Source organism: Conger conger, chromosome 4 (assembly GCF_963514075.1).
Source record: "Conger conger chromosome 4, fConCon1.1, whole genome shotgun sequence".
Taxonomy (NCBI): domain Eukaryota; kingdom Metazoa; phylum Chordata; class Actinopteri; order Anguilliformes; family Congridae; genus Conger; species Conger conger.
In genome coordinates, this window is record NC_083763.1 from 56,102,699 (window position 1) to 56,119,338 (window position 16,640).

Genomic DNA, 16,640 nt, shown 5'->3' on the forward strand with positions numbered 1-16,640 from the left:
AGCCAGCACTCTCATCAGCAGCGCATACATACTGTATAGGAGTGAAGGAACACTTCATACGTACAACATATGTGTAGCCAAGATCTTAGGAAATATCCTTCTACCCAGTTAAATTAGGTTTAAGATTAAAAAAGTCTATAACATCTGTGATATATAAATAATGGAAAAATACATAGTTGGCTAGTGAATGGGTTTGATTACATGGCAAGGTGAAACATATGATTTAAATGGAACCACTTGGTCAGACTGTACTGGCCTTTTAGACTCCTTACCTTTGTGACATAATTTTGTAGGCATCAGGGAGGTAGCAGTTAATGTTTTCCATCTGGAAGGGGTCAGCATCACAGATTTTGTCATCTGTCCGGCCGTAGTTGGCACTCTCAATCATGATGACATCACTTCCTGGACAGCGTAGGTCAATCGGGTAACCCTCGCAAGATAGCTCTCTTCTCACCAAGCCAAACGGCATCGCTGCACGACTAAACCCTGAGGGAGAGGAATACCTTGTATCAGTACACAGGGAAATGAAGGGAAAAACAGTTTTGACAAGGAGCATGAGGAGAAGGGATAATAATGGACATTTTCTAGACATGTAGAAAACTGACTGAGAAAACAGAAAAAAAAAAAATCTGGTCAGTGAAAGGAAATTCATAAAATACGCTTACTGTATATGATGTATGTGATGCGTATATTATATAGCCACAGTCAAATTTTACTCTTACTATACTATATCTCAGTCCGAAGACTTTTTCTTTCAAATAACCCTTTCTTTTCCCCAATATTTGCAATGAAGTTAAAAAGGGAATACTTTTTATTCATACTTTTACAGTTTTTTTCCCTTTTTACTCTGTAGCGGCTGGAAGTTTGATTAAGGCCTTTCTTCAGGTAGGCCTGAGATCAGTGAGGATACATTTCATGTGCTGTCTAGATAATTAATGTGGCTCTGTTAACCATTGGCAGTTGTAGGTGACCTTCGCACATTTACAATGAGATATTAATGGTGTGCACATGTGAGGAAGTTGCAGGAATCCAATATGTTTCATCATGAATCGCACACTAGAAGAGCACTTGAAAACAAATATAACAAAATACAAACACTTACTAGTTGATTGATATCGATATACAACTCCACAGCAATCAAACCCCACACATTACAGTACCTTCCCTTGTCTCTGAAAAATGTTTTAATAATGAGTTTGTATGTTTGTTATACTTATTTGATTGTTTCTTAGCAAGCTGACCACATGTTATGAGCATCTACTCAAATTCATCAAATTCATTCAGCCTGGCGATCGGTAAAGCAATCAAAGTGATAATTATGCTTCATGCTGCTCCCCATATTTCCATGTTTGTATGTAAATTTATTTTATTAACTAGCTTCATGAAATGTATGTACTCACTGCTTATTTCTTAAACAGATACCCTTTTTGACCATCACAGTGTTTTACAATAACTAACTATCATTGGTACCTCTAAGTTTATTTGCCATCTTTTTCTTTCAGCAAAGAAATAACAATACAAACATCTCAACAACACGAAGTGTAATTTAATCCATCTTACAGCCCTGACAATCGAAGAGAGGACTGGCAGGAGGCAGAGCTAGAAGAAGAAAAAATCAATACTGTGGCTTTGTGCTCTGCAAATGTGAACAGTGCCAAATAGCTGCGCTTAGGGTAAAATCAACTATTTCGCTCCATTTTCTCCTCTCTCAACAAATGATTTTGAAAATACAGCTTTCTTCACACAATAAAATGTCAAACTCTACGGAAAAAAGAAAGAAACAGTGGGAAATTAAGGAAAAAAGAAAAGGAGAAAAGAGAAGGTATTTTATAGAAATATGCACATAAACTTTGGTTTGAGATATTAAAATTCACGTTTATAAAATGGACAGTCCTTGCACAGAACGAGAGGTTCTCGGTACAAAGCGGTCATGATTTATAGATCACAGACACAGCAGACAGGATTTGTACGGTGAAAAGAGCACCACTTCCACAGGCTCTGCCAATAATGATCATTGTTAGAGGCAACTTTCTGTCTTGGCTGTGGCGGAGGCCATGTCTGTTGACAGTGCTGTGCTTTCTTAATGAGTCTATGTTCACAGTCTGCTGCCTTAAAAAAAAATCATTGCTCTTTTTCATACCCTAATTTGTTTTGTAAGATTGGCACTTGAAAACACTGCCCCATCCCCTTGTACTAATTACAAACCTTTGACTGTCATGGATGACACTGTTTGTACTTGTAAAAGTGCAAGTGCACACTGCTCAGACCGATTACCTGAAAACCTCTTAAAATGGATTGTGATGCTGAGTTAATTTTTGCCATTAGATGCTTCATCTACTAAGGACAACTGAGGTTATTCCTGTCGGAATCAATTCAATGCTAAAGAAACATGAGAATAGGCATTTTGCACTGTAGTGTAGCAGTTACTGCCTATGAGAAAAAACATTTTTTAGAAGATCCTGCAGACATCATTCAGATGACTGTTTGTCACACAATGCCTGAAGTCCATTTTAAAATACACTTCTGCCATAGTAACTGTATACTCCCCCCCCCCCCCCCCCAACCCCCTCAACCCCATACACACACACCAGTTCAGACAACAGATGCTCTGTACATCTTCTGCTACTGACCTGTTCAATGGCTCAACAAACCCGAATATTCCTCTTCTAGCTAAACCTACATTTTCAGAACTTATTCTGCACATAATACCCCAGGACACCGAGCACTACACTCTCAAAATCACTATACTACTTACCATTCACTGTCTGCAAACTCCCTTGCACCTACTATAGTACATGTCATTTTTTTGTAGGTTTTAATTATGACCTGTAATATACTTAGTATTGTTGCTAGTATTTTCACTGTCTCGATATAAACATTACCTAAATGACTAAATGCAAATTACCACCATTAAAACTTTTTTATGGGTCATTACATGTATGATTTCAATATGTATATGGACACGTACGTCATATGTATACACCAATCCATAAGGAAACTACAGTTCATTTGAAACCTAAATAGAATTATATGAACAATGTCATATTTAAATGAAATGTAATCATATTATACCTTGTATGTACACTGTGCAACCACTCTGTCTTTTCAATCTTCATATATACAGTTATTTAAACACACACACACACACACACACACACACACACACAGTGATTTTAGCTTTTCCATAGGATTTTGTGTGAAAGAATGAAAACTTGGCAGAACATGACCAGATTTTGACAGCCAATTTTAATATATGTGCATGTGTGTATTATTTAGTCTTGTGTCAGGCACACCCTCTACCAGAAAAAAAACAAGTAAATCAATCCATTTACTAAACATTCTTTTTTCCTTGAGACTCATGTTCTTCAGAACAAAATGTAATCAAGACATGTTTTCCCCTTTCCTGTTTCATGGCTGTTTCATGGCCTATAAGCAGAACAGTGCAATTGTAGACTATAATGATGTTAAAAAAAATGTCTTTCTTTCTGTGGCCTACATTTCACATCCCTGTGTCACTCAGTGTACACGGTCACATGGGCCCCGTGTGGATCAATGCACTGCGCTAGTTTGTTGTGTCCCTGATTTAGAGGCCTTACCAACACGCCCACTATTGGACACCGGAATCAAGTCAAAACTCCCATGATCCATTTCTCAAAAGGCTGCTCAAATACTTACATAACTGATTTTTATGTGACTGTGTGTCTCAAACCGCTGCATGCTATAGCAATAAAACTGTACTTCTGCTTTTATCATTTGGACCACCATCAATTCCTCACTTCCGAAACAGAAACCAGAGCAGCTTTAGAGAAAAAAAAAAAGTTTCCCACGACTTCATAGCAAAGATTAATGAAAATTTCTTTTAATTTTATTTCCGTGGTAAGGATGACGGGTTTATGCTGCGCACTACTTGTCTGTGCAGATTTCTGGAAAAGAATGGAAAGCTCTCATCTGTACTCCCCAAATGTCGACCAGTGCAGTTCATACATAACAGAGCAGCAGCTTGTTCGTAAACAACTGTCAGAAGCCTCGCAATTGATTAAGCCTGGGGCTGCACTACTTTCTCACCCCAATGTTGGATGGTCTTTCAGGATGAAGGGGTGAGTGACATTACCAAATCAATACAGGGAAGGCTATATCTGGACAGGCCAACAAGCCTATTTAAGGGTAAATTATATGAGTCTTCAGTGCTGTCATTTCTATACCATTCATCTCAATTGGCTTTGGACCCTTTGTACATAACGGATTTTAGACCGTACAAAATGTGTACTGTGTTACCGAAAATGCATTAAATTGTTAAATTCATTAAATTGTTGCAACAATACTGTTTTGTTTTCATGTTTAATATAACCAGCAAGCACCTTGCAACCACTGGTTGACTAATTCCAACTCACTCCAATAACTGGACCAAAGACCCTTCCTGAGCCATGTAAGCCTAAATCTTACTGCCTTACACACACATATGTATACACTCAGTGAGAAATTTATTAGGTAGACTTATACACCAGCTTGTTAATGCAAATATTTCAGCCAATCATGTGGCAGCAACTAAATGCATAAAAGCAAGACGTGGAATGATAGCAGTTCTGCGGTTCTGACCTCTCATTGACACGTTGTTAATGAGAGGTCAGAGAAGTAGGTGACAGTAATGCGAATAACCACGCGATACAACAGTGGTAGCTAGAAGAGCATCTCTGAACACAGAATCAAATCAAATCATCAAATCTCTAAGTGGATAAGCTACAGCAGCAGAAGACCAATTAGTCTAAATAATAAGTCTAATAAATACCTAATGAAGTACTAGCGAGTGTATATATACAGCATTGTAAAATAACTGTAAAAATAAAATAAAGTTGGAAAGCAAAATTAGATCCACTCCAGACTGAGCAGCTGGTCTTTTTTTTTTTTTGGATCAGTTTCTGCCAGGCCAAATTTGGTCCTTGGCCTGACATTTGTAAACAAAAATAATATTATTTCCCCATAGGTGTAGGAGCATCAGCTGGAGCTGGAGCTGAAATGTGAATCTAAATGAATGAAAATGAGGATGAGCATCCTCCTGATTTATCAGACATCTAAATCAAGAGTTTTTCACAGTTGGATGCCAGGGAATAGGGAACAAAAGTAAATCGGAACCACATTAGCACCTCAGCAACACGAAGCAAACATGCTGCTCACCACACAATGTGATACTGTAATGGCAGATGCCTCTGTAAGTTCAAATGAAGCAGCTTTCCTTTCGACATGCCCAACCATTAAGAGAAGCCCCGTCATCTTCACTCATTCCATTGTTTTATGACATCTGCTATGCTTTATAAATGTGTGGAAAATAGCAGCATTTGCCAAACTCCTGGTCTATTAAATTATATGTACTTGCATAGTAGATTAATTATATGATTTTTGCATCATCACACAAATATTGCTTGCTTATTTTGTGAAATGCCATGATAAACATCCAAAGCAACTTTACATTGCCAGGTGTTGACTCACACATTGACTAAAAGCAATGAAGGATTTCATGAGAAAATGTGTATGTGCATGCAATGAGTTGCAAATGATTAAGAGTGCAACAACTCAACTTATACAGAATATGATGTGTGAATGATTGAAAATATGGAAATAAAAACAATGTATGCTGGTGCCAGCATTCGTTGAACAAATCTACATAAATTATGTTACGCTGAAAAACAAGCATATTAGAGCTTATTTTCAACTCTGAAGGAGCTTGTTTCCATGTTTAGTGTTATGGAGCCCTTTTTCTAAACCAGCCTTATGTCATTCCCTAACACCAAACAAAGACCCTGACAAACTTTTGCATTGGTAAGCTGCCAGGATGCAGAGATGTACTTAACGCCATCATTTGCAGTAAAACTATGATAAGTGTTGTTTATTCTTTAATCTGGATTTCCTTTGTTTCTAGAGCATACTAAGCCACTGTTTCATCTCTCATTCATTGCTTTGGTTAATTCTCAAAATGTTGGAAATGTAGCTGTGCAGTCACACATGCCTGTGATAGTGTGCCAGAAGCAGTATAGAAAAGCTAATATAAAAAAGAACCCCGTCAATCCCACATATGAAAGTGACAAGGCTCCAAAGACTTTTTCCTCCTTCTAATTAAATGATAGAATGAGGATCTGAAGCGGTAAATAATATATTACAAGGAATACTCAATCCCATCTCCATGGCAACTCGTCCACCAGTTCCATAATTGCTGTGATTCCCATCCTGGCCTTGTTGACACTGCACCTTATCAGGCATTCTGGTCAGCGACTGAGAAAGTAGCTTTTATATTCCTCTCAGGCAGTCATGTAGCCAGCATTAAACTCAAGTGAACAGACTCATGCCACTACACAATACATGGCATTCAAGACCCTCTTTTTTCTGACTGCAGACTGTAATTAACTTTTAATCCCCATTGAATAAAATAGACCATATTTCTATCAAGATCAGACATAGACGTAGATGTGCTTATGGTGACATTCTAAAACAACTGTGTTTACTGTGTCAAATGAACTTATGAACTTTTCTAAGCCAGAAATATCTAAACTATCGCTTATATACTGTAGGACCGTTTGCATTTTTCACAAGCTTAATGTGTACGTACTAGGAATAGCTAACTAATTATATTCACCATAATGATGTTTCCCTCCACCAAGCAGGATACATAAGCTTCTTCAGATTGTGTTTATTTACAAATACCTAGCATATTATTTGCAATCACCTTAACCTTTTCCGTGACTTTGATTGGATCTCTGTGAAGCGGTTGAGGGAAAAAAAAATAAAACCTGACGATTCAAATAATGTATATTAGCCTCCCTGGTGCTATAATATTTTAATTTCTTCTACAAGGCAAACCAATTGGAAACTGACCATCTGCTGGAATATGAGTGCCATTGAAGTAGGGGTAATGAACAAAATGTCATCCTCATTAACACAGAATCATTAACATCATCAGCATTAATGCTGAAGAACTCAGTCACATACTAGAGCCATATTAGTGGCAAGCATCCTGTATCCTGTGACAACATTCTTAATATGTAAATCACTTATCACATTAATATGTACTCAATTAGCATTGACGAAAAGGAAAAATATTTCACAATGGTTGTTTTTAAACAATGAACTTTCTATCCGAAAAAAGCGTGTGTGTGTGAGGACTCAATTTAGGTTTTAATTATTCCATTTACTGATAAATGGGGCTTTAAAACTATTTGTTTGAAGTGCTTAGGATGTTGTTTTGCTTGTTTTTCGTAAAAAGGCAAAGTAAATGTCTGATAACTTTCCATGATGGACCAGAACAAGGTCTATCTGATCAAAAGTTAAAATCAATGCGAGAGCCCGTTTAACCACTCTGACCATGTCCACCGAAGCTTCAGCACAAAAGTGGCACTAAGTTATTCTGATCTGAAAGCAGATAATTTTTCAGCAGCCCAGAGCAGAGAGGGGGCACAGACGCGCATGACGCTTGTCACCCAATGTTAAAACAGCTTTGATTTGCCTTTGTTCTGACAACAGCAAACAGCTGCTTGTAAATGAGCTATCGGCCCTAGGTTGGCTGCCATTATTCTACACTTTCGGTTGACAAGGTTGCTTGCTGAGGGGATTTGGTGGTGGGGGTGGGGTCGTGGGGAGAGGAGAGTATGGCCTATGGAATTAGATTGGAACTGCAGGAAACACAGCTTGAGTCCTTCAGAGTTTTTTTTCTCCTTCCCCTGTAGCGTTAGCAGAGGAAGTATGAGGAGGGGAAAGGAACCTTTAAGTCAAGCTTCTTCCCACAGCGCTGATGCTGTAATCCGGCGATATCCTTTACATGAGCATGTTGTCTTAAGAAGTCAGGTTTTCAGAGGGGGGAAAAATGAAAGTATATTTCAATGTATAACATGCTTGCAGGGCTGACATACCAAGAAAGATTCTGTTTTTTGTCACTGGAATGCCATCCATTTTGGCACCTAGATAACAACCTAAAAAGCAATCAAAGTAACAGTCACCAAGAGATTTGAATTTCTACTCAACCAAGACTGATGTGAAAATGTTGTTCCTTCCAATTCTCAGCTATTCAGAGATTTTCACAAAGCAGAATACTTATGAATAAGGACAATCACCTAATTTGGCCACAAGTTTTCCAGCCAATGTTGGGGGGAAAAAGAAAATCTTACTAGCATGAGGTTTTGATGAATAAACATTATTTAATGCTTGTGCTACACTTGCTTTTTGTTTTTTTTTGTTCATTTATTATACGCCGAATAAGGGAATGACAGAAAATAAAGCTAGATCTTAGAACGGTCCTGAAAGCAGCGGTTTTTATTCTATTATATTAGAAGGTATTCATTTCAAGACCTTATTTTGTTTTGGGGGGTAAAAAACAGAAAATAAATAGAAGCGTTGTTTTATAGTCTGCTGTTTGAAGATTGTTTGAAGCTGATCGCAATTCATTTTTTAATGATTTTGTGATCATGTTTTCATGAGAGATCTTTGAATTTGTATTGAATTTGTAATTGAGAAGAAGCCAGAAACATCAACAAGAACGGAGAATTTCCCCATGCTACAATAACTCATAATATCTGTTTTTTCTCTTTAGCAATGTAATATGCCACACTGAAATTCTCTTCTAATTTTAAGCCATACAACCCTGCTGCTAAATTAAAATCTTAGCAAACTGTACGCAGAAATAGCATGATCTTTTGTCAAACTTGGGGCATCTTATTTTAATCTATCTATCTATTCAGCTCGGCATCAATAATTGGGAAATGTACATATATGTATTGGGAAATTGCACATGAACATACTGGCTGTAGACCATATAATAGCCTATAATAATGTTACAAATAAAACTCATAATCATAATAAGAATAAAGGCCCATTGACCATTATTGGCTACTACTTCAACTTCTGTCAAGCTGACAACTAAAATGGGGCAGAGGAAGGGCGTGCAGGTGGCAGCAGTGTTACATCCCCTCTGCATGGTCTCCCGTTGTATTACATTACAAAAGCAAAGGAATATAAAAATCGGCAAAAATTAGGTTCTACTATAATTTTTTTACATTTATGCCTCAAAAATTTGCTAATCAATATGTCATGACATCACTAGTAGCTATCCATTGTATTGACGGGAGTTTAAAACCAATAGCTATGACTCATGTGAACACATGGCTTGTGTGATGTCTTTGAATACCTGAATGTAACATTGTAGCTATTTCCAGAAAGACACGTAATGAAAGCAGGTCTCGGTACAGTTTCCTGCCTGCCGTCTTATTCTCAGACTGGGGCACCAGGTTCTCAACCTCATTTGTATTCACAGCCATACAGTTCGCTCCAGTTCATTTACATCTTTTTCTTCCATAGCAACAGCGGGTGGGCTATCAGGAGCATCTTTGATATAGGTACATGCCTCAAAAAATATCTTGTCATTTAGCCCAGGATAGACATCATAAAAAAGCCCCCACTGTTTTGCTCTTGCTGTTCAGGTGGGTCCCTTTAAACAGAAATTTAGCTTGTCACAGCGAATATTTGGATCTCATCTGGATTCTGCAACCCTAGTGCACTTGTAGATGTGCAAACACACACACACACACGCATGCGTGTGCACACACAAAGACACACATACACACGAGCGAGCACCCAAGTGAAGGCATATGCACTGATTCGTTCGGAAGCATTTTAATGTGCCTCTCATTTTGTAGAATTGTAGAAGTATGTGTTTTGAATAAGAATGATATAACTACAGGTCTACTGTATAAGGTAACATTTTCTACAGGAAGCTTGAAAATGAAGAAATTTAGCTAAACAAACAAAAAAGAGATCATGTCGAGTAAATTAAATTACTCCTCTTTTGAAAAGCCAATAATCCTTGCATTGAAATGTCATGTGGCAATCCTCTTGTAACCAGGTGTAAAAATAAAGACTTCAGCTTACAAAAGCTTTGAAATGTGAGTACAGTATCATTGTTTAGAACATTAAGACACCATATGTTTGCACACATTCTTATATGTTTATCAGTCTGTAAACCTAAACACTATTGGGCTCATCAAGGTCATACATCATTTTCATTCATTCCTGACTGAATATCTTTTCCAAATGTTAGACTGAACTTAAACAGGAACAATGCGTACCCCAGTCCAATATCCAATAACCTGGGGGAACATATTTTGGGACATAGAGAAGTAAGGACATAAGGACATACAATAATCAAGTGGCCTGGTTGCCTTAATGGATATTCAGTCTTTTTCTTACCACGCTAAAAATAGCTTGCACATGTGCTCTGTATTCAAGATTGGGTACATTTACGAGAGAATATTAAAATAAAAAACCACACACAAAGGGAAACGCCATCTAATGGAAAAATCGGATCCATATATAAAAAAAGAACAGTAACACTGGTCCCTACTTTGGGACTACAGTTGGATTCAAGGATTAATATGAACAACAAAAACAAAAACAGTTTTTATTTCTAAAACATGCATTTATATTTATATGTATTCTTATTTATATTTATTACAAAAAAGTATCTATTTGTAATGCTTCCACCATTTTCATTGTGGATTTATATGCTTTCGTATTGCTTCTCCTCCCCTTTCTCCCCAATTTGGAAAGTACTATCATGTTCATGTTGTAGTTCTCATTGCAACCTCCATTATTGATTCAAGGCAGTGCTGACAAGCATGTGCTCTCCTCTGAAACATAAGATGTCAGCCACTGCTTCTTAATACAGCAGAAATGTCAGGCTCACACAGACATGAGCAGGAGGACGACGCTTCATGCACAGCCTAACTGGCGGACTTGCAGGGGCCTGATCGACCAGCAGGGGTCTCTGGTGCTTGACAGGAATATTTCATCCTGGCCAGATGAAACTGTGCCATTGCTAGATGACACTAGAGCCAACTGTGTTTAGCCAGGCAGTCGGCAATGGCACTATGTGGTCTCAATAGCAGACTTGTGGGCTCCATCCATGCACTAGAACAGTGTCTTAACAGGATAAGCCACTCAGTAGTTCTATGGAAAGAATCTTTATCATATTACTTCAATGACATTCAATAATGTCAATTTTAATGAAACAGATTTGCCTGGCACTGTATTAAAGAAGTACCAATCCAACAGGGCCCTACTAGAATAGCCATATTAATTTGTGCAAATATAATACTGCAAACAATGGCTCCTGGATTAAAGAAGCGTTTATCCTTTACCCTTGATTAACATATAAATGTAATTTCTACTTCTTTTTTTTTGTACGAAAACCTTTTTACTTTGGTTTTGACAACTGCTGAACATAGTAACATATACATTTGAATAAAAGCTTAATTCAGTGACCAGGCATACATGATAACATTGACAACAGAAACCATTGGATAATAGTTGTGGCTTTTCCCCCCAGAAAATGTATGTCTGCAACCTACAAAATTCACAAAATGTTAAAATGGTTTGGGGGTGGGGTGGTGTAATTTCCTTTTTCAGATTTGAGGATGAAACTAGCTACAAGTAGGCTAAATCTGGATCTGCCATTTTGTTTTATTTCAATATGTTTTGCTCTCAGTCTCATTAAATGTATTTCTCTCTGTTTTTAAACATAAAAACCCTCCAACCACTTTATTGGTAATTAGGAACCATGGAGTTCCTCTTTACGATCCGGAGTCCCCCTCGCTCCTGAATGACATCGCCTGGCTCAGTGCTCAACAGGGCAGCAGGGCCCAGCTTCACCGAAGCAACATGTCCCACCCTCAGTTTACAAAGCCAACGAGTCACATGGACCCACTTAAGATGAGAGATGACATCTTTGGATAATGAAGTAAAAGATTCAGAGATGTCCAACTAAAATATTTTGCAATACATGCATAAAATACGTATTTATTAAGTGACTGTACAAAGGGGGGAAAAACTTTTATTGAGTGATTTGAAAAGAAATAGTTAATTGTTAATGACTAGAGATGTGATCTACTTTTTCTAATTACATTTTGTAAGGTTAGACAAGTACACCATTTCTCAAATGTTGTTTTTAAAAGCCGAACGCCCCCAGAGGAATATTTCTGGGTTATCATGGACAGCAGATAGCGGGAGCCAGCCAATACCAAGACTGAAATAATGATGTCCTTGAGTTCATGATATGCTGTCAGCCAGACGAAATGTTGACGAAATGTTTTCTTTATTTATTTATAACTGTGTAATCAACAACACTGTATAACATTTTGTTAAAGTTACTATTCAGTTACTAATGTAGTTAACAATGTGATTCAAAACATGATTCATATGATTATTCATAAAGGTTATTCATAAATTCTGAAAGATTATTCATGATTATTCACAAGCTTGTAGGTATTAGTTAATATTTATGAAGTTTGTTTCTCCTATTCATTAGAATTATATCCAATGGAATTTCATTATTGCTGTTTAAAATTAAATAGATAATGTGAAGGTAAATATTCATTTAATCCTGTGAACACGAATATTTTTTTAAGGATAATACTGCTGAAAAATAGCTGTTTGTTGTCACTGATTATGGAAAGAAATTGATGAATTATTAATATAATATAATATAATAATAAACACAGTCCATTGCTACAGAGCTCATCAGGATCTGGCCTGTGTCTTTCACTTGAGTTACTACGCTGACCTTGCTGTTCCTCATCCCCCGTGTCTGTGGGATTTGGCACAGCAGTCAATGAGAGGCGCAGGCCAACTGATAAAAAATGGTCTGAAGACCTTGGAAAGAGAATACTTCCTTTTCTGTCCTTAGAAGCCATCGCACCCCTAATTCAATAAGGAAAATATCACATGGGTCAGTGATGGTAGTATTGGCAAACAAAGACAGTCTTTATGCCCTGTCTAGACTTTTTTCCCAGGCATTTCTATTTCTGTTGCATCAGAGGGATGCTCTTCTTACCTTGTGTATGCTTTTGAAGCATGCACATTATGCTAAGACTGTACTGTAAATGACCCTCATCGGCATCTCCCCAGACCAATAGCCCAACCACGCTTCATAACACCAGTGCTTCAGTTAAATCAGTTCAAGCAAGCAGGCTTACAGAGCATACAGCTGTTCATTATAATTGCGGGTTGCATGCCACCACTGTAGATTAGTTTAACTTTTATATGAAGTCATAATGACTATTTCTCACATGAAGATACCTGTTGAAATTCAGATTTTGATGTAAAAAAATATATATTATAATATTATCATTATTATGAGGAAAGGTATTCCTAATTAGGATTGATACCGTGTACTGGGTTGGTATTGGTTGTGTCTGTGTGTGCGTGCATGCATGTACAGACCAAGCAGATAACCACTCAAATATACTGAACATCATCAGGCCTCAGATGACAGACTGTGAGGCATATCCTTACCACCTAAATATAGGTATACTTGAATAACTATAAAAATTTAACAAAAGGGATCCAACTGGGAAATTATTGACTGTAAAAATCCTATATTATAATTAGAAGTATCAACTATTCAATAAAATTAATTAAACTCAAATTTGATTACACCAATTACAATTGTTCTGATTAAACACATTGAGCAGCTTTTAGAAAATGTAGATCTTCATTTCCTTTATTGTAGTCAGAAGAGAGTCAAACTCGATTTGCCTTGTATTGCATCTACCCGCAATGTACAGAGGTGAAGGACAACAAAATGGATTTGACAGGAGCAGCTGAGACAGTCAACTAGTATTTAGGCCACAACAAAAGAGCACAAGTTAGCTGAGGGTTTATTTAGACACTGATAAACCAGACAAAGGTTGCAAAGGATATCCCATATATAGTTATTTTTATGATAAAATTATCATTATTACTTTTTTTTTTTCTTTTTTTTTCTGTGTGCAGTGTATAAAATCATACAGTCAACCAACATCAGGTTTCACCTATGGGAATAAGCTTGCAAAACAATAATGTTAAGGTTATTTAGGTTTATTATTATATTACAAGATAAAACCTGACCATGACATACAACGCCTTCAAAATGATTCTTGAGCTTCTGGTAATGAAGACAAGGAATAATGAGAAAAGGCTTGTATGGCAGCTGTGAGAAGTCAATAATGAAAAGGTTAGTAAACTTATATCACCGAGGCATGTTTTTAAAGGGTCTCAGTCTTTGATATTGATTGGCATTGTCTCTCCTCTGGGAATATTAAGCATATACTACTTAATGATTGTTTGCTTGGAAATGATTTACTCTGGGCCACGGAAAAGTGCATGGGCCCCTGGCTCCATTGAAACCTCTGACAGACTGAAGCACACAGAGGTCAGATGACTCACGTGAGGGCAGCCATTGAGTCAGAAGATGAGGTCATAATGATTGCTTGATGCAAGGGAGGGTTTGGCTACAATTATCTTATCCAGGGAGCAAACTGTTTTGTCTGAGTGAGCTCATTAAATCGCAAGAAAAAATGTCAAAGTTGTGGTTTCTGAGTAAATGAAATGTACAAATGTATGTCCAGTGAAAGTTTCTTCATTGGCAGTAAATATTACCAGGAACTCAAGAAGGCTGGAGTAAGAATGAAGTAAATCAGCAATGACATGTATGCAGCAAATGTTCCTTCATCTGTCCATCATAATAAATGCTCAATATTTAACAATAAACCATAATTTTAGCCTTTTTACTGAACCTTTAGAAAACAACCTTAAGAAAAAAACATACCTCATTGAAATCATATGAGAAAATAAAAGAGCATTTCTTTTTTTTCTTTTTCTTTCTCAATCGTAAATTGAGCTTTTGAAAAATATCCAATTACAACCACACAATAAATCTTTCATTATAAATCTAATTCCATCACAACATGCAATACACACCAATGCCTCATTAACGATGATCAATGTTGCCAACTCTTCAAACATGTCAAATCATGATTCTACATTTGCAAATGGGAAATATATCACTACTCTTTAACACACTACAATCTGGCATAATACAAACATATCACTCGACAAAGGTAATATACACTGAACAATTTGTTTCCTAAGGTTTTTAGAAGGGACCTGCAAACCAGCATTCAACCTATACGTGCCAGCCAATGTGTGGGGAGTGGCAGATGTGTACTCTGAGCCAAATCATGTAGAGCATAGGTCTGTGGTAGGGTGGCAGTCAGGAAGGCCTTTTACATACAGATTTCCTGATATTTTGCTTTCTTTTATTTATATAAAAAAAAATGTTATGAATATATTATAGCAGGTAATACACGAAGCCAGCGTCGGCCGAGGGTCAGTGGTTGAGAGTTCGGTGTCCCGATTCAAACATTAAAATTAGGAGCTCTTCGATCGGCCTTTCAAGCCAATCAACCTATGGTAGAGTTTTGATGAAGGAGAAGGAGCGGTATTGGAAGACAACAACAAAAGTTTGGTTCTGCATGCATGTTATAACTATTTGGCTGCTAGTTTGTATTTCAGAACTTTTACCGTCAAAATAAAGGTACATTCTGACAAAAGCTGATGCCTTCTGGGACATCTACATAATTCTGAGTGTATCCACTTTATATGAGCTTGTAAAACTGTATATACAGTAAATGTTAGTTTGGGCATGTATGGCTGCCACAGGCACTGGCTAACTTGTCTTCAGTGATTATGGAACTGCTGATAGCAGCAACACAATTAATTTGTAAATATACAGAAACATCTTATCTGCTCAAGTTCAAGAAAATGCCTGTAAACTCATTGGATGGCAGTTTTTCAAAGCCGGAAAACAGAATATTATTGACTGGCATTCACCCAATATGAATCCAACACGCACATAATATGCTGAAGAATACTTAAGACAATTAGGCCCTGAAACAAGCAGGAGATAGCTGAAGGTAGCCACAGTACATGCCTGGCAGAGCATCACCATACTCAGCACCTGGTCACTATGGGTCACAGCAGTCTTTGAACGCAACGGATATCAGTTAAAGTAGCGAGTTCATTGACTACTTAAGTGAGTACTTTCATTTACATAACATTATTATTATGTTCAACATATTATGGTGCTCTGAATTGGTTATGTATAAAAATGCTCCAATATCTGCATATACACTCACTGAGCACTTTATTAGGAACATTATACTAATACTGGGTATGGCCTCCCTTTGCTTTCAAAACAGCCTTAATTCTTCGTGGGATGGATTCCACAAGATGTTGAAAATATTCCTTTGAGATTCTGTTCCATGTTGACATGATTTCATCGCATTATTTCTGCAGATTTGTCAGCTGCACATTCATGCTGTGAATCTCCTGGTCTACCACATCCCAAAGGTGTTCTATTAGATTCAGATCTGGTGATAGGAAAGGCCACTGAGGAACACTGAACTCATTGCCATGTTCATGAAACCAGTTTGAGATGACTTTTGCTTTGTGACATGGTTCATTATTATTCATACTGGAAGTAGCCATTAGAAGATGGGTACATTGTGGCCATGAAGGGATGCACATGGTCAGCAACAATAGTCAAATAGGCTGTGGCATTCAAGCAATGATTGATTGGTATTAACGGTACCAAAGTGTGCCAAGAAAATATTACCCACACCATTACACCACCACCACCAGCCTGGACTGTTGACACAAGGCAGGTTGGGTCCTTGGATTCATGTAGTCGGTGCCAAATTCTGACCCTACCATCTGTATGCAGAAATCAAGACTCATCAGACCAGGCTATGTTTTTCCGGTATGTTTGTCCAGTTTTGGGGAGCCTG

General features: G+C 37.4%; 1 protein-coding gene across 3 annotated transcripts in view; it reads right to left on the reverse strand.

Moving 5' to 3' along the window:
• The window catches only part of adgrl2a (adhesion G protein-coupled receptor L2a), a 116,026-nt gene that overhangs the window by 69,620 nt on the left and 29,766 nt on the right, over positions 1 to 16,640 (reverse strand). For all 3 annotated transcript variants that reach the window (XM_061237816.1, XM_061237814.1, XM_061237813.1), the window contains exon 3: positions 273 to 486. In XM_061237816.1, the coding sequence (XP_061093800.1) occupies positions 273 to 486 (214 nt within the window). The remainder of the gene's footprint in view (positions 1 to 272; positions 487 to 16,640) is intronic.